Here is a 21935-nt window from a genome sequence, read left to right as displayed (position 1 = left end):
GGCCCAAATACCACCTCATTACGACTATTTTTAATTGCACGTAATACGAATCGCTTCTGAATTCTGCGAATACGTGCGCCAAACAAGTATAATTAAAAATAGTCCTAATGAGATTTTACGCGCGCTCGTTTTCATCGCGAAAGTGTCGACGATGCATTTGTTAAACTCTCGCGAAATTCTAATGAAAAATATACAAATTGAAATTATCGTTTACCGATATCTTATCTTTCGAACCGATAAGAATCGTTGACTATCTACCGGTAGGTTAAGAGCCAATCGTTGTCGAATAAAACGTGCAAAAGTGGTCGATTTTTCGAGCGTGAATGGTATTGCACCTTGAATTGTGTTTGTCGTCGATTAGAAACGGCGAACATCTTTCGAGGAGATATCGTGATCGAGCGACAAGATGAAAAGTACGGTAACGTTGGTGAATATTTCTTTGATACGAGAACGAGATTTTATCGAACGTTCATCTATTACCTAATCGTGTGTTCGAGTAAGTTACTAAATTTTATCAAACAATTCCAATTCGCGTAAGCGTTGCAACGTGCCACCTGCAGTGGCTCGAAAAACTATCCGATCGATCGACGAAAAACGTATGCAATTGGAAATTCGTCCAAAGTAAAGAAACAAGAAAGCTGTACGTATTTTATTGGCATCGTTATCGTTAAGCTTGCGGGTTTCTTTTTATCGTTACAAGAAGAAACTCGTTTCGAGTTTGTGTACTGGTTCAAAGTTGAACATTTTTATTATACCGTTTACATTTCCTCGATCATGACTCGACGTGTCTTTCTAAAAATAAAATACGGTAATACAGATTATAAAACTTCTTTGTCTTTTTATATCCGATGATTCGTTGATCTTTTTAATTCTTTTCGTGGCACTAAATATAATGTAATAATGCGATCGATTGTATTTGTGATTCGATACGCGTATATAGATTCGGACATCGGATTCGAACATTCGACGAAATCGATGTATCGGTCCATCGAGGAAAAACGTTGAAACATTGTCTGATTTTTCGTCCGTTCGTTTCGTTGTTTCTTTAATCTTTCGCGATTTTCGTACACCGTTCAGAGTGAAATCACCACGACATACGCTTTCCGCGCAATTAACGAATACAAGTTGCAGTGCCCACGTAGATAATATTTTACGTCTCTGTCTGATAAAAGCAATGATGTCATACTCTCGTCCCCGCGCGTTAATGTTTCATATATAATTGATTAGTCGAACCACCGGTTAGGAAACACACTTTGCACAAGATTTCGAAAGCCCGGCCCACGCGACCGAGCAAAACGGAGCGATTCAGAGCAGACGAGAAAGTGGCTGTGATTATGATAACTAGCCGCAATAAAGTCAATGACATAAACCGTTCGGAGAGATTGTTGTTTAAAGAATGCTACGTCGAGATAAAACGGGCGTTAACTCGATAGTTGGAAGTCGTCCTTGAGCGAGACTCTTCCATCTTGATTTCGAAAGGTTGCACCGGACGAACAACGGTAACCGTGGTCGATTGTTTCCGCGAACGTCATTGGCGAACGATCGATCATCGAAAGGGGATTGCGCTCGACTGTGTTTCGCGTTCGTTTGCGAAATTTTCAAGAGTCTCGATCGAGAGAACGGATTCGATTGAAACGCCGCTGCCAGTCGGCCGTTCAAACGAATACGTTTCCTAACAACGAATACTTATGGTCTTTACGCAACGAATCACGAGAAATAAACGGCATACTTCTGCAATTCTTCTCTCCACGCCGTTTCTCCGGATGTTGTCGCTTTCACGACCAACATCGATACTTGAGAAAGCGCCCTTCTTAAACCGGAGAGCGCCATTCCTTCCCCCAAGTGGACTTTTCCTGACCCTGAAGAGCTCGGCGACAGTGTTTTTGACGTCGATCCATCCATTTTACTCACTTCACTTCGATCTCCATGAGCCGTGGATCCGGTCCCAGGCCGGGTTAGTTCGTTCGCTACGAACACCGACGATTTCTCGCACAATTCCTACACATGACTGGTCACACGTAGCATCGATCGCGGCGTACGATCGATCGGTCCTTGGTCTCGTCTCTCGCCGGGAAACGAGAATTATTATTTACAAAAATAAATGCCTCGCGACTCTCCGATCACACGTGGTACCGAGCCGCGACCCGTGCGCGTTCGATTCCTACCGGCTACGTTTAAATAATATGAAAAAGAAACGCGTTCGAATAATGGTTCGATGTTAGCAGCTCTTAGAACTCGATGTATTTCGGTTCGACTTGCACCGGAATTTCGGCGTCTAAGTTTAAGCTTTCACGCCCGAGGCCGCTACTCTAGCGGTCGCTCTTAAGGCACAACGAATAAAGAACTCATCGTCAGAGCCAAATATCGCAGCCTGTCCAGAGCCACTGGAAAATCCAGATCAACCTTTTGCACCACATCCGTTTATCGACGATCTCGCCGCGTCTTCTTCGTCCGACGATCGCGGCGGACCACTAACGCGAATCACCCTTACCACCTCGTGCCACACAACCGTACACGAGAGAACACGATTAACCAGCCGCGCGTTCTCAGACTCCTCCGCGATCACCACCGCGACACTCGTGCACCACGTTTACCCTCTTTCGGGAACGAAATTCGCGCAACACTCGTCGTATAGTACTCGGGACTACCAGTACGTTCCTCGCCACTGTTCTCACGAGCACCTTCGATTTTCGAACGCGGAGGCGCGATCGGTAACCGTCGGTCGCTAAATTGACGACGATCGAACGAAACGAACCGCGAAACAAATCCCACCGAAGGGATAGGAAAATTACGATTTTTCGAGCAACTTCGTCCGGCCAGCCGCTGATGTACGCACTTTGCCGACTATTTATAAAAACGTCGCGTCACCGGGTGAAATCATTGAAAAAAGATCCAAGGCAGCGCGAAAAAAGAAAAGGGGCGCTGACGGTCGCGGGGCCCGAGGGCGTGTTTAATTAACGGGTTCGTTGGCGAACAGAGGCTCGGCCGACACTGAAGCGATCCAATTTCGACCCTTGGCCAGCGATTTTCCTTTTGTATTCGCACGCCAGGTTGGCACGGCTCGCGATTGGCCAGATTCGTTTAATTCGCTAGAGATGGAGCCTCGATGACAAACGACGCCGGTACAAACGGATCATTGGACCTGTTCGATGCACCGGAAGGACACTTTCTCGTGGAATCGATACGGTTCTCGACGCTATCGAACTAACGAATTCACGTCGTCCGATTTCTAGAGGGAAAGACACCTTTTCGTGGACCAAGGATCTGCTCGCGTTGCTTTCGATCCTCTTGCTCGATGATTCAGGGCCGGTGGATGTGACTTCGATACCCTTGATTGCAAATTTTCGAGCGAACCTTGCAATTATTGTACGAGTAAACTTTAGGAGAGAATTGCAGCAATTTGATGCGAAAGTATACGAAATATAGATAAAAGGCAAACAAGGAAGGAAATGTAGATAAAAATATAGATAAAAGGCTAACAAGGTAGATGTGACTTCGATACTTTTGCTTGCAAATTTTCGAGCGAACCTTACAATTATTATACGAGTAAACTTTAGGAGAGAATTGCAGCAATTTGATACGAAAGCGTACCAAATATAGATAAAAGGCTAACGAGGAAGAAAATATAGATAAAAGGCTAACAAGGTAGATATGACTTTGATATCCTTGCTTGCAAATTTTCGAGCGAACCTTACAATTATTGTACAAGTAAACGTTAGGAGAGAAATATATTTGATTGTTCGGAAAGTCATTTCGTGTTCCATTTTCACCAAAAAAAAATGAAATGACTTTCCGAACAACCTAATAGATAAAAGGCTAAGAAAATCTCTGGCACTTTGCAACCGAATAATAAAGTACGTACAACTGCTCTATGGTAACCTCTCATCCACGTACTGTGAAACACGTATCAGAAGAACTTACCACATATTCATCGGTTAGATTGTAAAGTTGTTAATTATTGTATTTTTGAAATTACTTTTAAACAGTCTCGATCGCCTCGAAAACGTTTAGAATTCTGTCAAATCGTATTTCTTACGAATTATATTAGAAAACAAGATCGAAAGGTAATATCGTCGATAAAATCCTGTTTTTATACTTCTTGGCAATACTTTGCATTTCTGTTTGCTTTCACACCAAGATCTTTAACCTTCTATAAGCTTGCACGACTTTAAAGTCGAATTTCCATTTGTCTACATTGTTCAAAAGACTGATTTCATCATTTGATTAATGCGTACCATTGTTGCCGTAGAGTAACAATTTGGACAATAAACTGTCTGTTAATAACAGCCATCAGTTATTATTTTTGACACACTCTCTCTCTTTACTTTCCTATTTATGTCTCATTATCCATGGTTAACGAGAAACATTCGAGATTACCGAGAATTTACTAAATATTCATGATACTCAATGGCATCAGTCTTGCAAAACGTTTCGAGACTTCTCGAGTCTCGCTCCTTGACTCAAGATGTCTTGAGACGAATTGGATTCCATCGCTAGTTGTAGGTTTTGATGATTGTCGGTGCTGTTGAACTTTGAACCCTGTTTAGAAATGTTTAGGGTGACTGCATCCACTGTGTCGATATTCGAGAGAAATTGGACAAAGTCGATGTTCGTTGATCAGTAGCAGCATAGATTGCAGACGTCGCGAAAAGATTGAAACCTTGAGACCCAATTGAACTTCGTTAATTGAAACTTCGAAAGCATACATCCTAATTGCGGAGGGAATTTTATTGATTCGAAACTCTGACTTCGAATTCTTTGTCATAATTCATTTGGAGCAAAATATTGCATTGAAGGCTTAGAAGTTACCATCTAATAGTTTAAAGTAGCCATGTTCAACCTTTCTTTTTGGACCTATTATAATATATACTATATCTCGTAATATAATAGTGAATAAAATACAGTTCAAAATTATCGTCAACATTTTATTATTGTTGCAATGACTTCTCGAAGAAAATGAACTTTTCCTAGCAATCTTATATTTTTTTAACTTAACACTTCCACGATAAACCAAACAAGTCGTCGAAACTTGTTCACTTGACACGATAAAATATTTTCGTTGGACCCCCCTGGAATGATGGGCAATTAAATTATAATATAATAAAACAACACGATACAAAATAGTCACAAATGTGGTGTACCTGTTCCGCGTAACTGATACTCGAAATTATAAGAAATAAAACTGTTACGCACCGACGTTATTACACAAATAAACGATATACGTTTTCCCCGACTTGAGTCGTCGTTAACAGTAACGTGATCGGCATTTCTTTCGACATATCACATTTCTATCCACGTGTTCAGTTTTCGTACTAGTATTCAACCGCGCAAACAATTTTCTACATCGCGATATACAAATACGTAGTATATTAATTTTTATAGTTTTATATCGTAATTTATAAAAGAGACGATACAATTTATAAATGTATCCGCTATCCTACCCATATACAAGAAGTATTTGTAACTTTTTACTTGTAACATTTTTTTAAGATCGTCTCGAACTGCATATAAAAGTTTGGAGTGCAGCATGCAGGTTGAATGCACGGTTGCTCGAGAGATACCTGTTAAAGTTCATCGTTGAGGATATTCTTCAATTTCAACTTTCCATTTTTCAATTTTCCAATTTGCATTGGAACAAATTTTCTAGATTGACATTTGTATGCGTCAGAACCGAAAACAACGTACAATAATTCCCGTTTTCAAGCGCTTCGCATTCGTGAAGCGAATCATCTCCATCTTTGTTTATATTTGTGCGATGGAATCGATTATTCTCGCATTCTTGGTCGATTTCACGAATGAAAATAATCATTTCTATACTTTTCATTGGATCTTCGCGATAGTATTACTGGTGAATCGATGAGACTCTCTGGACGAAAATGAGTCTAAACGCAACCCTATTCGAAATACCCTTAATTACGTGTAAATCGAAATACTTCCGAATCCCATAAAAATACACCTCCGAATAAAATCTTGTTTCGCCATATGCGACCGAGTGTCATATTTTAAGGAATTCTCCTGAAACTTTTAGCCACGTTGGTCAAAATTTAGGTATTACGTTAAAGGCAAAAATGATAAAAAATCCAAAATGACGTTCAAGCGAAGTATTATAAAATCAACTTGGCATTGAACGTGTTGACCGATCGAAGCACAAAGTTTGCGTAGATATTTTTAACGACAATGATACAAGTGAAAATCACTTCACGATATAGAAACAGTACTTCAAACAAAAAATTATTCATTTCTCGAGACCAATTGTCAAAGTGTCAACCGACACAACATTAAAATCCTTGTCAAAATATTCTCCAGTCTCTTAGAAACGTGGTACCGTATGCAAGCAATAAATTATCATATCAGGTTGTTCGGAGAGTCATTTTATTATTTTCAGTGAAAATGAAACACGATTTTTTCAGAGCGTACAAACATTCTATTAAATTATGAATTCTCTATTTTGGAAAACGAAACGAATTTTCGAACAACCCAATAGAAAAGTTAAGAATCTCCCAACGTTCGACTCATCCATTCGTGCGTCAAAGGGTCGGTACGATTTCGTTCGTGAAACTTGTTCGATATGGATGATCGCAATTGGCCAATTTGTAGCGCGATTGATTCGAAATTGCGCGAAGCGTCCATCGAGAATATAAGGGAAGCTGCGCGCGAAAGGTGCAAGGCGAGCGTTAACAAGCGTCACGACAAGCCTCTGGCGAAACGCAAAGGTCTTTATCGCGCGGACATAGGCCGACGCCGGCGTCGGGAATCCCTGCTTCTTGCAGAGGCGTCTTCCGCAATTAGGCGCTTCTATTCTTGTCCCGAAAAGCAAGATTTCTGCCGATCGCGGCAGGGAAACGGGAACGGTCCGTCGCTATTTTTGCGGGGTCGCGAGCCGTGTATTGTGATCCAGTTTTCACAACGACGCAGCGCGTATTTTTGACGCCGGCGCTGAAAATTTCGCGGCGCCTTTGACAGAATTATCGCGAAACCACCGCACGGATTCTCACGTATACCCACCTGGCAATTATTTCAAACGGATCACCACGAACGAAACACCGAACGTCGCTGTTTTTCAAATCGTTTTCAACGATTGAAAAAAATGGAGCGCGCCCGGTATTAATATTACGTGTACACTCTGACGGTCGAAGAGTTTCGAGAACAGGATACACGCGGATCACTCGAGACGATTATTCGAATTTTTTCGCAGAATCGATCGAAACGTGAACAAATATTTGTAGAAATTTTCAATCGGTACTATTTTCTTCTTTTTCTTTTTCTTTTTGCGTTCGATTCCCAAGAATCGTTTGTTTAAAAATAATTTCCCGCGCGTATAGTTTTAAAATAATTTTACGCGCTGTTACGCGAAAGTAACCTACGAATTGTGGAAAAATATTCGTAATTATATTACTCGGTGATACGAACCAGCAACGTCACCGCGATATCGACAGATGTTGCAGCTCGATATCGATTTAAATGTTTGTTCCTTGCAAATAAGATAATTCGTTCTGTAAAGGTTAATTCTTCGATACTCGTACATCGACGCTTGCACGGATTATAATAGTAATCTCGAAGTATTTTTTTTCAAACGATACATAGATTATTACGAAAAGAAGTTCAGAATTTGAAGGTGCAGTAGTCGCTCGTACGACGAGTGAAATATTTTAATCGATATAGGGAAATTGCGTATAGGAATATCGTGAATTATGATTCCGTAGGATTAAATGTACGTGCTCGATTTATTTTTAACTCGAAGTAAAAGGTTTAAAACGGAGCGATACGATTAATGTACCAATTACCGATATCGGTGACATTGAGGTTTTTATATTTCCCTATCTATCGATAGACATATTTCGCGGATGATAAATTTTACGAAACGTTTCGATTTCTCTGTTCGATTCAATTTGCGTTGTTGTATTATTCTAGTCTTTTTTTCTTCTACGCAACAGTTTACGTAACAGAGTGTACAAAGATATACATATATTTAACTTTTAAAATTGGACTCGAAAACGTTAATAAATCATCATTTTTTTCGGATAATGCTTTAAAATTGAAAAGTGATCCGATTGGACGATACAACGACTCCGAATTTTTTTACACAAACGTTACAACATTCGCGAAGGTACTTACAAGTTGTGGATCAATTTGAGGCAGTTCATTTCCTCGAAAGTTTGTACCGAACTTTTAACCAGGAAGCTAACAAACACTATACCACTTCCGTTAAAGAGCGCGTGTTCTTATAATCCTATTATCGATAAGACAAAATGGACTATTTGCCGTAAATATACTCTTTTTTGTTACCTAATTATTCCAAGAGATTTGAAGTACATTCAATTTGCATTTAAATGTGCAAAAGTCGAGTAAACGTTTTTTTTATACTTTGCAAACGAATATTCGTGTATCTCGTTCGCAATAAGAATAACGCAACTCGAAATTTATTCAATTAAACGTTTCACCGAGAACAGACTTCGAGAAAAGAACAGCACGTATTTATCGTAAATTCGTACGGTAGAAGAAAATCGTTATTAACATCCAACCGAGATTAAGTTTTACAACGGTACATTTAATTACATGTATTACGTTCCACCGTATTTCACAATATTCGTATCGATGTATTTGTAGTTGTAGTTTCATAAAGTACCGGACAAATGGTGATTATCGTCGCATTTCGAATTGCGAATTCGCCGGTCATCGAATCGACGTTCCGACGTACAAGCGGTAGAACGTAAATCGTTTCGACGTCTCGAATAAATTTCAAGGAAAGTCTAGAATTTTTCTAAATAATAAACGAAAACGCGAGCGACGAAAGTATCCCGTTTAAAACTGTTTATCCGTACTCGAACGAATGGTTCGGTCGGAATGGTCTGAAAATAAATTCCTCCGCGTTGCAAATTTAACCGAAAGGACGTAAATTTTCGGTCGCCCGGTGCTCGCGATATCGAAAGAAAAGAAACGAAAGGAAAAGAGAGAGGAGAGAGAAAAAAAAAAGAAAAATAAATCCACCTGCTCAATAAAGGGCCGGACTCTCCCTTGAAGCTGATCCTGCTGAAAGTTCTCCTCTGGAAATTGCTAAGAATACCGCGCTTCTGTTTCTCGGCGTTGTTCCTTCCGGCTTCGTCCGCGGAATCCTCGCATAGCTTAACCGCAACCGCAGCCGCAGGAACCGTCGAGTTTACGAGTAACTCGTTCAGTGGCACAATGTTATTGCCGGTGGTCGTCGAATGCTCGTCGTTCGGTTCCTCGTTGGTTCCTTTCGTGAGAGAACCTTTTTCGGTCATGAGCATTTCGTTGAACGATTTCACTCGCCACCTCGTGTCTTCTTCTCCACCCACCCCCCGCCCCCACCCTTATTTATAGATTCTTCGCCAACTTCACGAACGAATCTCGGACGTAGGATCCCGTGGCGCGTATCGGGCACCGTGCGTACTCTCCCTCGATCCTCGATGATCCGTTCGCGTCATCGAACGAAACGGTTTCCAATAGCGCGTTCGTTCTCACCGTGCCGTGACCGATTCGTTTGTAAATCCGGCGATGGTCTCCGGGCTCCGAGATTCGAACGGCTCAACGTACGCGGTTCCCCGCTGGGTCGGTGGCTTCGCTCGGACCGAGGATGAATTTACGATTTATAGTTCGATTTTCTTACGATCCCACGAGTACTCGGCCGCGCGTCTTTCCTTTGTTCCGGTACAGACCGCGGGAATCGTTGCGGGCTTCCTCGTTCGCTGCAAACTCGATCCCGTGGAACTTTCTATCGACGGGACACGCAACAGCACCGTGAATCGCGGGGTCGCGTAGCACCGTTAACGTCTCGATTCGATGAAACGAAAAAAAAAAGGAAAAGAAAAATAAAAAAAGAACCGTCAAAGAACGCGGGTTCGTCCGCAAGGCGAACCGGACGGTTGAAAATTCACGTTCCAAGTTCCACGGCCAGGACCGCGGCACCGCGCATCGTTCGTACGATTTCTCGCGGAAACGGGCATCCTATCGTTTATTCCCGTCCAGTTCCGTCGTCATCGTTATCAATGTTCCGCGACGTAACGATATTTCCGCGGTCCGTGGCGAGTTGCGCGCGACCTTATCGTTTCTTCTCATCGGGAGAACGTTGCGAACGCCCGTGCCCGCCTCTGGTGTCCCCGAGTTTCTTTCCTACGATCTCCACGATTTTCCACTAACGAACGGTGGCGATCGTTCGCGCTGCGAGCTGTCGTCTCGAGTACTTTTCTTTCCGCGCGCGTCCGGTGTCCCCGAGTTTCTTTCCTACGATCTCCACGATTTTCCACTTGAACGGTGGCGATCGTTCGCGCGCGAGACGTTTCTCGCGCGAGTACTCTTCTTTCCGCCGCGTTGGGAACGCGTTCGTTCGTTTCACCTTGTTACCGCGCGCCTCCGGTGTCCCCGAGTTTCTTTCCTACGATCTCGACGATTTTCCACTTAAACGGTGGCGATCTCTCGCGCGCGAGGTGTTTCTCGCGCTTGTACGCTTCTTCGGGCCGCGCTAGAGCGTATTCGTCCGTTTCACCGTGTTAACGCGCGCGAAACGCACGCCGTATCCACCATCCCGGGCACACGGTACCGCGCGATCCTCCGCGTTGCGAGAATCATTCATCGTTCACCCGCGACCGGTCCTTTGTCCGTTTTCTCCGCGCGACGACGATCAACGAGGAGTTCGTACGAGGAGGTACCGTGCGAGATCGACGCCGTGACACCGTACGACGGATAACGATGTCCATCCGACCTGTCCGGCGCGCGTTGCATAAGAAAATTCCACCGCGTCCGTGGCACGTTCCGTTCCGCGATCGCGACACTCCCGAGGATCCGTTCTTCCTTCGCGGATCCCGGCAGACCGTAGGATCCAGGAACCCGTGGCCGATCGTCGATCCCGAACCACTCTCGATCGGTGCCTCGAGGCCGGCGAAAACTCGCTCGGAACCTGTCAACGGGAGAACCACTTCTGAGATTGCGTGCGCCGCGGCATAAGCGAAAATAATCCACGCACACGCGCTCGCGCGCACCGACGGCCACGTGGCCGTGTGTACGCCGGCCCGCGAACGTCTGCGTAACGTCGTTCGCGCGTGCACGTATGCGCGGAAAGGTGCGCGCGTACGTCCACACGGTCTACGTGTGCGAGGAAACGCGGCTCACCTACACGCGTGTCCGGATGGAAATAAATTCGTGTGCGCGTTAAGGAACGACCGAGCGCGTCGAGACGTGCCCGCGCGTACGCGTATGCGTGCGCGTGTGTGCGTGTGTGCGTGTGTGCGTGTATGCGTTAGTGCGCCCAACCAGTAGAAAGACTTGACATGTGGGCAGGGGCAAAGATAAGATTATGTACGGTCGCTGCTCCACTGCCCGACGTTTTTCAACGTAAATTTCTTTATTCCCCGGATTTTCTCAACGGAACGTTCGCTCTCACCCGATACGAACGTCGATGACTTTTCGAAACGGGATCAACGGCTGCGAAATAACGCGCGGGGACACGTTTAATTGCATCGCGGTTGTTCGTACAACGGTCTCCGTGCGCGTACGTGTGCGTGTGCGCGTGTGTGGTTGCGATCGGCAATAACAAACGGTCGGTGTGCGCTCGCGTGAATAACTACCGCGTCCTTGTAACGAAGCGTGTCGTTTTCGTTGTCGGGAGGAGACCGAGGCGAGCTTCGGTACGCGCGAGAAGAAAATTTTCGAAAATTTCACGCGCGTGTTCGTCGCGACGCGGAGGTTCGAAATTGATTTTTTTCGTTCGACCGTGGATGGAATCGCGCAACTTGTTTACTTCTTTTTCTTTTCTCTCTCTCTCTCTCTCTCTCTCTCTCTCTCTCTCTCTCTCTCTCTCTCTCTCTCTCTCTCTCTCGCTAGAACCGTTTCGCCAGTGGCAGCGCAACTAGAGAAATAAGCGGCACGTACGCCTCCTCGAATCGCCAACACGTTGATATACGTGTCGCACATTCTCTCGACCGGCGTAAGCAGCACGAGTCACTTTATACATATGTATGGAAATGTAAATAAGCGGACGCGTAATGTTAGCCGTGCACAAAAATACGTACAAACAACCGATTATCGCGACACCGTGCAACGCAGGCGCCGCGAACCATTCGCTGATAAGTCCTCTAGAATTATTTTTATAGACAATCGGCCGCGAATGTTCCGATCCAACGAAGGTACTGGCTTCAACGAACGGAATAAATCGAGTACGGAATTATCGTCGTTCGAATGTGCGATTCGAGATACTGTTGCGTGCTTCGGTTCTCCTCGTTCGAATAGAAATGTTTGCGCACTGTTAGTTTTACCGCGATACTAGTAGAACGCCTTACATTCCAGGCGGTTGTATAACTGAAACTTCAAGCATCTTTTATTTCTTAATTGAAGGTGGTGGAACTGGTTATCGTGCCCCAGAATCTCTTAAATAACACCGATTGAACGAAATCGGAACAAATTATCCAAACGGTAGCGAAACGTCTAAATTATTCAGCATCGAGGTTTTTCGAACGGGAGTTCGGTGCATACGTTTTTATTTTATCGTAATTAACGAAATGAATATTTAGCGGTAAAATGCTTCTGTGTAAGTGCTGCCATCTGGAGGAAGGCGTGCAGTATAGAAAGCTACGCTGCATTAGTTCTAAATATGACACCGTCGGAGGCAAAGTCCGCGTCGAGATTCGAAATTTTTAACGAAAACACGTAACGATTGCTAACAGTTAATCGAGTTCTTCGCAATTACGATAAATCGAGATGCCAACGAGTTACGGTAGTTTTCGTACGTGTAATGTCAATTTGTACAGTGAACCTAGGTATGTAGAAAGTATGGCTTCGTTTCCGTTACGATCTATTTCGATTGTATAGCAATTGGAAGGGATTCAAAAAATATAAATGTGAAGGCAAGGTTAGATAGAAACACAGTTAGAATCATTTTTAAGGTTTTTTTTATAGAAAATTAGATTACGTCTAATATACATATATACAATAATTTATATACCAAAGTTGTTCGTTACTTAACGATATTTCTGCATCTAAGTTCCATCGAGAGGAACGCTCTCATGTTAGGATCTTGTACTTTTTCCATGATCAATTTTTGCACGTCCGCGTCGCTCTTCTCAAGGGTGGCGCTCAATTTTTCCGCGTATTGAATCCACACACAATTTACGCAGCCGGACATGCAACAATTTGTGGGTTCTGACATATCATCTATCGAGAGGGAATCCTCGGTTTCGTTCTTTTCGATATTTTTCTCCTCGGTTGATAAAGTTTCCCGTGTACCGTGGATACATCGTTTACACAAGGTATATATTTGTCGACAATTACACGATTGACCGTTCATAATCGAAAAGGACGACCGAACGGAATTCATCACTGTTTTCTTTGGGTATTACACATGCACCTAGTTGACAACAAAATTAATTCGTGATTAGCATGTAGTAACAAAATCGGAGATATTTGTACGGTTAGTGTTTGCGTTACGAAGTAAAATATTTTAATGTTAAATAATCAAACGAATGCACAAATTATAGACACAAATGTTTTATAAACAATTGAAGATTGTTCTCTAACCTCCTAGGTCACTGCAAATCTACTGCAAATATGCCTCGGTATGACACGAGCGAAACAATTACTAGATGTCTCTACTTGTAATGCATTTATGTCTATATATGTACGTAACGTAACGTAACGTTTTGCAAAGTATTTTTTTACTTTAATATGCATTTTTATTAATTCGAAACAAACATATATATGTTGGAAGTGTGTATCTATTAATTACTTTAACAATTCTACTTATAATCAGTGACAGGATGCGCGTTTGTCGTGTTTAAATTATTATTCAAATTTTACGGTTTCTGCGCGCGCTTTTACTGCGGGAAAATTTACCGAATATAAAACTCCAGCATGATTTTTGAACAGTTTTATTTGTTATAAAATTATATCTTGAACTTTCATTGATCGGAAATTCAGTTTTACTTGTTTGCTTTAAACATACGATATTAACGTAGTTTATTTCTATTTTTCAGCAGACGACATTGACGACCACGTGAAAATCCTGTTTTGTTATATTTTTTTCTTGAACAACAATGGGTCGGAAAATTCCTGGAAAAAAGCATCGAGGCGTGAAGGATCCTTTTAAACAACAGGCGAAACGACAGGCAGAGTAAGTTTTGTATTAAATAAGTTTTATCTTCGAGTTATTTACATAAGTTAGCAACTTGCCCATTATAGGTTAGAAACAAAGATAAATGCACCGCCAAAAAATGTAGATGAGCAAACAATACCAAGAAGTTTGGAAAATTTAATCAAATTGAAGGAGGCGGTGAAATTAGGGAAAATAACCAAAATAAAAAAGCGGAAAAGGCGAAAGAATGCACTAATATCTATAGGTGGAGAGACTTCGAAATCTCTACATCCGAAAGCAAAGCCGGATAAGATTGTTCCACTCTTTCAACAAAATTCTGGAGAAAGCAAAGAACAATTTTTACATAGAGTCGAAAGGGACACGCATGCTTTTATTAATGAAACTGCGTTTGAAAAAAAATATGATGTTCAAGTGAATCGAAACCCAGAAACAGGGAACATCGAAGGACTCACAAAATGCACTTTGACCGAATTGGATAAAATCGATATGTTACGAGCAAAGCATAAAAATTTTAGAAAAAAGAAAAAGAAGGAAGATAAGAATGAGATTAAAATGACAAAAAGTCAGAAGAGAAAAGAGAAGTTGCGGTTAAAGAAAGAAACAAAGGAGAAAGAAGATGTAGACGAGTTTAAAATTTTTAAAGATCAAGTTAAATTTGGCGAAGTAGCTCACGAACCACCACGATTAACAACAATACCAAAGGCAGCTAATTCTACGAGTACCTCCAAGGTACATATTCTTTAACGCGCATCTTCTTTGTTCTTTTACACGTACAAACACAAATATATTTGCTTATAATTGCAGCCTGGCGAGAAAGATCTCCTGTTGCATTCCTTGTTGAAGGAAAGTAAGATGTTAAAAATGGATTCTAAGAAAACAGTTTCCATAGATAAAACAGGCAAACGTAAAAATCTGTCGGTCGGGCAAAGAAGACAGCTGGAAAGAGATCAAAATGACGTCATAGCAGCATATAGGAAAATGAAAACAGCGATTAGCTGTAATTAACAATTAAGGTATGTGTATTATGAAGTGTTGTACTTTTTACGTAGATTGCTTATTTTTTTTTATCGTTATAAACGCTATAAATCATTTTTTTGTTATCGTGAAATTGAATATTTTTATTTAGTAAACTGTACAAGTTTTTCATTATAAGAAATTGTTTGTATTTTTGAAATTAAACATCACATTCTTTTACTATACAATTACAGGGTTAACATGAAAATAGATATATAGCATAGTATTTTATAGAAACATTTTCTGTGCAATACATATATAAGTACTAGATGCTTTAGATAAGGGTTAGTAGAGATTTATTGTGGACAATAGAAAAAGAAAAAGAAAAAAAAAACATAGTGGCTTTCGTAACAAAGTTATCCAAATTATCTTAGCACCAGTTCAATGTACTTTTAATATAAGTTTATTTTTGGAGCTATCGTTTGGTACCTTCGACGTTCATTTTATCCCGTAGTCCATACAAATGGTTCCAACCTCTCTTCTATAGGTAAAAGATTATTCAGTGTTTCTAGGCTCTCTATAGTTTGATTAAGAAGAGAATGACATTTAGTCAGTTGTTTGTTAAGCTCGTGTACTTTGTTCAGTTGTTCCGCAAATTTAGTGAACTTCTTTTGCCTTTCGGTTGCCAAATTGAGAATTTTGGTAACTTCTGGTTCGATATTGATACACAATGTAGCTTGTTCCCCAGCAATCATTTGAGCATTAGTATTGAGGTGATGCTGATAGCGTGCACATAGATTGAACAAACCGATTGGATCTAGTCTTTCCAGGACTTCTGGATCTCTCACACCTGGAGGTAAATTAAGAGTGCCACGCATGATAGGTAGGAACATTGGAATGCTTTGTAATTTAACCAAATCAGGATCTTTGTCAGTGGTGGGGTCTGCAGCAGCTGATTTTACTACTACTATGTTCTGAATTTTATCAGAGGTAGTTTTTCTGTGATCAATAGTTACATTTTCATTATAAATAAAGTAAACGATTGGAAAATATAAAAACACTATGTATATGTATTACCTGTGACTGCTGGAACCTAAGCTATTTTTACGTCTAGATATATCCTGTGCTCCCAAACTTTTACCTCTATATAATTGTGATTGTTTATTAGTCATTTTTGGTGAATCTCCAATTGGTCTATTTACTGTATACGATATATAGGGTAAGTCGGAATCCGAACAAATGCTAGCACCAGGACTCGTGCATCTTGGCGGCGTATCCTCTGGTACTCTTTCACGACTCGGTACACTTTTGCCACGCCGTAGAGGCATTGTCCTCATTCTGTTAGCGTTCGCATTTTGCGTACCACCCTGAGAACTTTGTTCCGATCCCATCTTGTAGAGTTCTTTCAAAAATTCCTGATAATTCCTTTGTAAGAGTTACATAAAGTATATACACTCATTTAACAATCTAGAATAATCTTTGCTACACAACAAAACATTACTTTAAAAACCGTTAATGCCATTCAAAATTTCGTTATTATTATTATTTTATGATTAATTGTACAATCGTTTTGCAACAAATATAGTTGGACATGTAATTGTCATGTTAGATTGAAGGCCAATTGACGTCGCCCCTTTGCACGTAACGTTCTAAATGACTGTTTGTTCATTTCTATTCATTCTGCGATTAAAGAGGTTTAGGATAATCGATAACATTAAAGTGGGCCGTTGTCATCAAGATGCATCGTAGTACTTGCTTCTTTGCTCGATCATGTCACAATGATGCCGTTCGATCGGTAATCGTATCGGTGTACGCGATAATAGACTTGCTGCGAAATCGGTTTCTTGTTTCTGTTGTCAAAAAGTCATTTCCCTTTTTGTCGTTGACTGTTCACGTTGGTAGATAGTATTCACGTGTCGCATTTATCCCAACGACGGATACACCATCTATCGAAGGCGATTTCAAAGTTAGACATAGATATACGCGTTTTCGCTCGATAACGCATTTTCCTGAAATAATTTTCTCGATAAAAATGTCCAGAGACGTTACCATACTTTTCGAGGTAGAAAAAAAGCTGAAAGAACGTTTGGAAATTTGTCGAGGGAATAAATGTTGAAAACATGAAGTATTAAAGAAAATAAATTTAAATGTATTGTCCTGTTTCTTCGAAGTTGGTCAGTTTCTCGGGCCTTTACTAGAATTATGCGTTTTATTATCTCTCGAGCAACCGATACACGAATCACCGGTCCAATGACGGCAGTTGACCATTGATTTTATCGGCACGATTTTTGTATTTTAAACGCGTACTATCTAAACGCTCGATAAAAGTTACATGGCTCACCGTAGTTCTGCGATAGATAATCAGTGTTTTTTGTAAATGTTTTTGTTTGGGTTTAGCGATACCAATATCCATGATTCTTTTTTCTTTCTTTTTTTCGCAAGTCTTGGATGCCGATTATTTACAAAATTTCATTTACGATTTATACGACGATGTAACGTGTAATCCGCGTTATCGGAATATTCCTTGAATACTACTCGCGTTCGAGTATTTTCGTTTTTAAATTTATTGGTGCGATTTGAATATATTCATTTCGGACGTTTCAGTTTTGGGTTTCATCCAGGCCCTCCTTGTTCGACCGATTTCGTCTGATTGTATCAACATTAAATTTACATTACTTTACGCAATGACGTGATGCATACCATTAGGCTTAATTTGTTTCCATCTGACACGTGAGGTCCGTGACTGAAGAGAATTCTTGTGTAATCGCGCTTTTAATGTCGACGAACGACATTTTCTGGGCCATTCGAGACTCAGCTACATGGTTATCAGTCGTTTAGAGTTATCGCGCGAACGCAGAACTTTCGATTATTTATTCGAAGCTTCGTGTACTCGTTCCAAAATCTGCGATACGACAAATTTGTAATCTCTCCAAATATCGCGTCGACAGATTTCTGTTTGTTACGTTTATTACAAAATTTTCTTAACGACGAAACTTTCGAGCATTTCGAAGCAAGAGGTAGCACGACACGGGAAATGGAAATCTGTATGTACACGTTCCAAAAGAGGTCTTTGTTGTTCGATAGCTGAACATTAGAATAGTCTACATAGTGTATGATTTCTTAGTTTGAGTACATCATACAGCGATGACTGTGATTACATTCTATTTGGTATTAAGTACGTTGATTCGGTCATAACTTTAGAATTTGATAAAATAGCAGAGATTTATGGTTACATATTGTAATATCAAAGTTTATGCAGGAGAAGTAAGTGAAAATCGATACAACCGTATTCAAGGTTCACTATCTACGTGCAAATTTGCACGTGTAATCTCTCGGCAAATTTTTATTGCAACCTTTGAAAAATTTGCGTTCGCGAAGATCACATTTACCAATAGGGACATAGAACGTTCCATTTAGTTACGCATATTTTTACGTAGAATAAAATTTCGAAATAAAAAATATAGGTTTATCGAGATCAAGTATTATCACGAATTTGCCCAATATTGAAGCTAATGTTTCATAGACGAAATCAAAGTTTACTAACGAACTGGTTGAAATATCAGAAGAAAGCTCGATAATCATATGCACGTGATTTCAACGAAACTTAAAATTTGAGTTTTCTATTCTCGTCCCTAGATCTGATTAGATTTTGATTAGATATATTCGTAAAGCCAATTAAATTTTATCCAAGTTGAATAAACTTTGTCTCTAACTTCTCTAACAACGAAAAATTGAAATTGAGTCTCCGTATACTCGAACCACATATTTTCATCCAGAAGTATCGTACCATCTCGGTTAATTTTTGTTCTCGACTTTTCCATTCGCGAAGATCACACACGATTCCCTTTTTTCACTTCCAGTTTCATTCACGTGATCGTTTTCTGAGCAAACACCGGACTATCGGAAACGATTTAGAAAGCGGATGTTTCGTAAAAAGAAAAAAAGAAAAAAAAAAAAGAACCGAACCGCTTGTTTCGCTCGAAACGAACTTATTAACGACGCATTCGGCGGAGAATAATTATTGCGCGGAGATGAAAGTAATCGGAAGCGCAATTACGGCCGATATAGAAATTTCTATCGGACGCGACACGCTTGACGGTTTCATCGGCAGTTTTGCCACCGTTTCCTCTACGTCGCTTCCCGTGATTTTTAACGAGTACTCGTTACAACTTTCTAACGCATTGACGTATCCGAGCATTATCTTCACGGTCCGCTACGCTACGACAGAAACGAGCGGCCGTGTTTCTTATCGACGTTGAACGACCGTAATGGACGTGCGCGAATTCGAAACGACGAAGCACGGTTCTCTAAATACGGGGCCCGCAGACCAACTTTCCGCGCGATTTTTCACCAACGGCGAAAAATCCGGTCATCCGTTTCGAGAGTTGCTCGCGAATTAATTTTCGTGGCAACTTTTGCGTCGCTTAAAGAGAAATAGAACGACGTTCTCGGTGACACGAACACTTTCTGATCATTCTCGAAATAGGGATCGGGTTCATTCCCGTGAAATATTGATAGCCTTTTAACTGAAAATCGGTATAATATTTATAGTAGCCGACTATATTTAGCTCGGCGGACAGTATGGTAACTTTGGACCAAAAAATCGATATTTTCTTCGCATTTTTAGAAAGTGTACGAACCTCGGAATGTATTCTGTAAGTAAATTGTTGTTACAATGTTCGTTACAATGGGACGTTGGTTATAATTTTTGGAATTTGTTGGAGTCGAGAACGTTGGTATAATTTTTCTAGATTTCGAGTGTGATTCTCCACTGGACGAGAACGCGTAGAAAGCAATTAGATCTACTTACGAATATCTCGCAAGAAATACTCAAAAGACGTTTCAAGTTGAATATTTGTAATATTAATTACAATCAGATCGAATCTACCCCGTTGTCAAGTGGCGATCTCAATGTTCGTCGCTCGAAAGTGAGAAGTGTTTCAAATATCGAAGATATCGTGGGTGAATTCGATTCCGACTCTGGTAATTTCGTCCCTTGGAACTCGAAGTATCGTTCTATTGAAAATGAGCGTACGAACCGTGTCGAGAAACTTACGAGTTGCATCGAAAATAGGTGTTCGATACTTGGCGAATGCTCTTCGCGAGTGATTGATAATCCAGCACGAAAAAATCGAAAGTGGCGGCGTTGAAATCCAACTGAGGGGCTGTCGAACGCGAGGTGGAGGGACCAGCGTTAATAAGAGCCACGAAGTAAATGGAATATGCATGCATGAGTCTGTGATGTCTCGTGCAGGCTGGTCGAGCTCGCACGGATTCCAATATTCCCCTCGACTCGAGGGCTCGCATAGTTATGACCAGACGGAACAAGCCGGAATTCTCGAAAATTTCGAACTTCCTGACGCGTCCCCCCTCCGCTGCTTCCGTCCAGTTTTTTAATCTCTGACGGGGGAGGGGAAAAAAAAAAAGAAAAAAAATACTTGACTGGTATTTTCGTAGCCTCGCGATACCCTTGTGAATAATGCAGCGCAGAATTTCGTTCCTCTTCGCGGCACTTTCGTAACCTCGTCGCGGTGGGAACGCGACTGAAAAATTATTTTTTCTTTCACTCGGAACGACAATTCTTTTTTCGCAATTGAGCAAATAATGGGTCGAATTCGTACAATGAAATACACACAGATTGGGACTTGGAAGGATTCGTTGCTATTGTTACGCTAGAAACAAACAAGATATCTTCCAAGGTGCTCGTCACTGGTCTCGTGTCGTGTGCATTCTCAGTCACTGCTGCAATTGCAGCAGCTGCAGGAACGCGTAGCATTGGTATCGAGGCATCTACGAAATAGTTTTTACTTTTGAGATTTAATATTGTGTTACAAATGAGTGATAAATTGTTTTTGCTTAATTTTGATTTCTTTAGTCTTTTACTTCTGGGTACTGTTGTATGGAGAAAATATTAGGTTGGACAAACAATTTTCTCGTTCAATAACAAAGAATTACCAATATTCGTACCTTTTAAAAGGGACGTATTAAACGTTAACTATTAGATTATGCGTATATTTGCAGAAAGATAATCTTTTGTGTAAAAGAATTTCGTATTAAAATTATTAGTTAACGTACTGATAATATAAGTTTTAAGATTACAAAGGAAAAAGAAACGTTGCAAAATCTTACTCGAAGCAGCAGACGACTGTCGCTAAAAATAAACTTTGCAGATAAACAACGCAGTCTGGTTGACAGCATCGTAACATCTTGTCTGAAACGAAATCGATCATATTCTTAAAATATAGATTTATCGTTATGGCACATCGGGTCAAATTTAAAAAAAAATTGCACTTTCTGTTTTTGTCGTACGTTCGAAGGAAAGGTATCGAATTTTTACTATAAAATTGACCATTTTTATGCGGCGTGAAAATTTTCTTTTTAATCGAAAAGAAAATGGCTCGATGTATTTCTACAAACTCGGGCAAAATTCAAAAGTTTTACGTCATCTTCTTGTCGAATTAAGTTGTCAACCAGATGTCAGAAAATACGGTTTCGCGAAAATCGTGAGTTGAAAAGTTTCAATTTTGGATATTTTTGAAGGTACACGTAATTTTGCAATTTACCTCTATTCGGCTATTCTTATACCGTACATAAACTCGGCTGCAGATTCACAACAAGATTTGTGTGTTGTGTCTGTTGATTTTGCATGTTTATCCGCGTCAAGAGTTGGCTTCTCTCCGATACGAATATGGGGAACATCGTGGTTCTCACAGTATCGATAAGCATCTATAATCTATAGCTTTCATAATATTGTGGGATCGGATCTCCCATACATAAACAAGAAAAAAATCTGCAACATCGGAAGTGGCCAGTCGTCAATCCTGAAGTCTCGAGTTCCTTCTTTTTCTGTAATATTGATATTATTGAAAATAGGACACGT

General features: G+C 40.8%; 5 protein-coding genes across 16 annotated transcripts in view; 1 reads left to right on the top strand and 4 right to left on the bottom strand.

Annotated features, from left to right (window-relative positions):
• Window positions 1-9317, bottom strand: part of LOC143143790 (ATP-sensitive inward rectifier potassium channel 12) — a 60512-nt gene extending 51195 nt beyond the window's left edge. For 3 of the 6 annotated variants that reach the window (XM_076305484.1, XM_076305483.1, XM_076305486.1), the window contains exon 1: window positions 8989-9317. In XM_076305484.1, coding sequence (XP_076161599.1) covers window positions 8989-9269 — 281 coding nt within the window. In that variant the 5' untranslated portion in view covers window positions 9270-9317. The other 3 variants (XM_076305487.1, XM_076305485.1, XM_076305488.1) reach the window with 3 other exon arrangements.
• Window positions 1-16138, top strand: part of LOC143143794 (coiled-coil domain-containing protein 137) — a 51804-nt gene extending 35666 nt beyond the window's left edge. Inside the window, exons 1-5 of one of the 7 annotated variants that reach the window (XM_076305495.1) lie at window positions 12193-12770; window positions 13983-14119; window positions 14188-14830; window positions 14906-15114; window positions 15310-16138. In XM_076305495.1, the coding sequence (XP_076161610.1) occupies window positions 14043-14119; window positions 14188-14830; window positions 14906-15106 (921 nt within the window). In that variant the 5' untranslated portion in view covers window positions 12193-12770; window positions 13983-14042 and the 3' untranslated portion in view covers window positions 15107-15114; window positions 15310-16138. Of the gene's footprint in view, window positions 1-12192; window positions 12771-13251; window positions 13421-13665; window positions 13717-13982; window positions 14120-14187; window positions 14831-14905; window positions 15115-15309 lie in introns of those variants that run through there. The other 6 variants (XM_076305497.1, XM_076305494.1, XM_076305493.1 and 3 more) reach the window with 6 other exon arrangements.
• Window positions 9355-12454, bottom strand: LOC143154837 (uncharacterized). Its single transcript, XM_076326846.1, has 4 exons — window positions 12426-12454; window positions 12175-12312; window positions 12027-12089; window positions 9355-10915 (listed from the first exon to the last, which is right to left on the bottom strand). The coding sequence occupies exons 1-4, from the start codon at window positions 12452-12454 to the stop codon at window positions 10588-10590; spliced, it is 558 nt and encodes a 185-aa protein (XP_076182961.1). The 3' UTR covers window positions 9355-10587.
• LOC143143799 (oxidoreductase-like domain-containing protein 1) lies at window positions 12886-13581 on the bottom strand. The gene is made up of 2 exons (XM_076305505.1): window positions 13528-13581; window positions 12886-13357 (listed from the first exon to the last, which is right to left on the bottom strand). The coding sequence occupies exon 2, from the start codon at window positions 13325-13327 to the stop codon at window positions 12968-12970; it is 360 nt and encodes a 119-aa protein (XP_076161620.1). The 5' UTR covers window positions 13328-13357; window positions 13528-13581; the 3' UTR covers window positions 12886-12967.
• On the bottom strand, window positions 15211-16961 carry Borcs5 (BLOC-1 related complex subunit 5). The gene is made up of 2 exons (XM_076305503.1): window positions 16133-16961; window positions 15211-16054 (listed from the first exon to the last, which is right to left on the bottom strand). Exons 1-2 carry the CDS (start codon window positions 16444-16446, stop codon window positions 15559-15561), a joined length of 810 nt encoding a protein of 269 aa, XP_076161618.1. The 5' UTR covers window positions 16447-16961; the 3' UTR covers window positions 15211-15558.
• Window positions 16962-21935: the final 4974 nt, after the last annotated feature.

This window comes from Ptiloglossa arizonensis, chromosome 2 (genome assembly GCF_051014685.1).
Source record: "Ptiloglossa arizonensis isolate GNS036 chromosome 2, iyPtiAriz1_principal, whole genome shotgun sequence".
NCBI classification, from domain to species: domain Eukaryota; kingdom Metazoa; phylum Arthropoda; class Insecta; order Hymenoptera; family Colletidae; genus Ptiloglossa; species Ptiloglossa arizonensis.
This window is presented reverse-complemented; position numbering and strand designations above follow the sequence as displayed.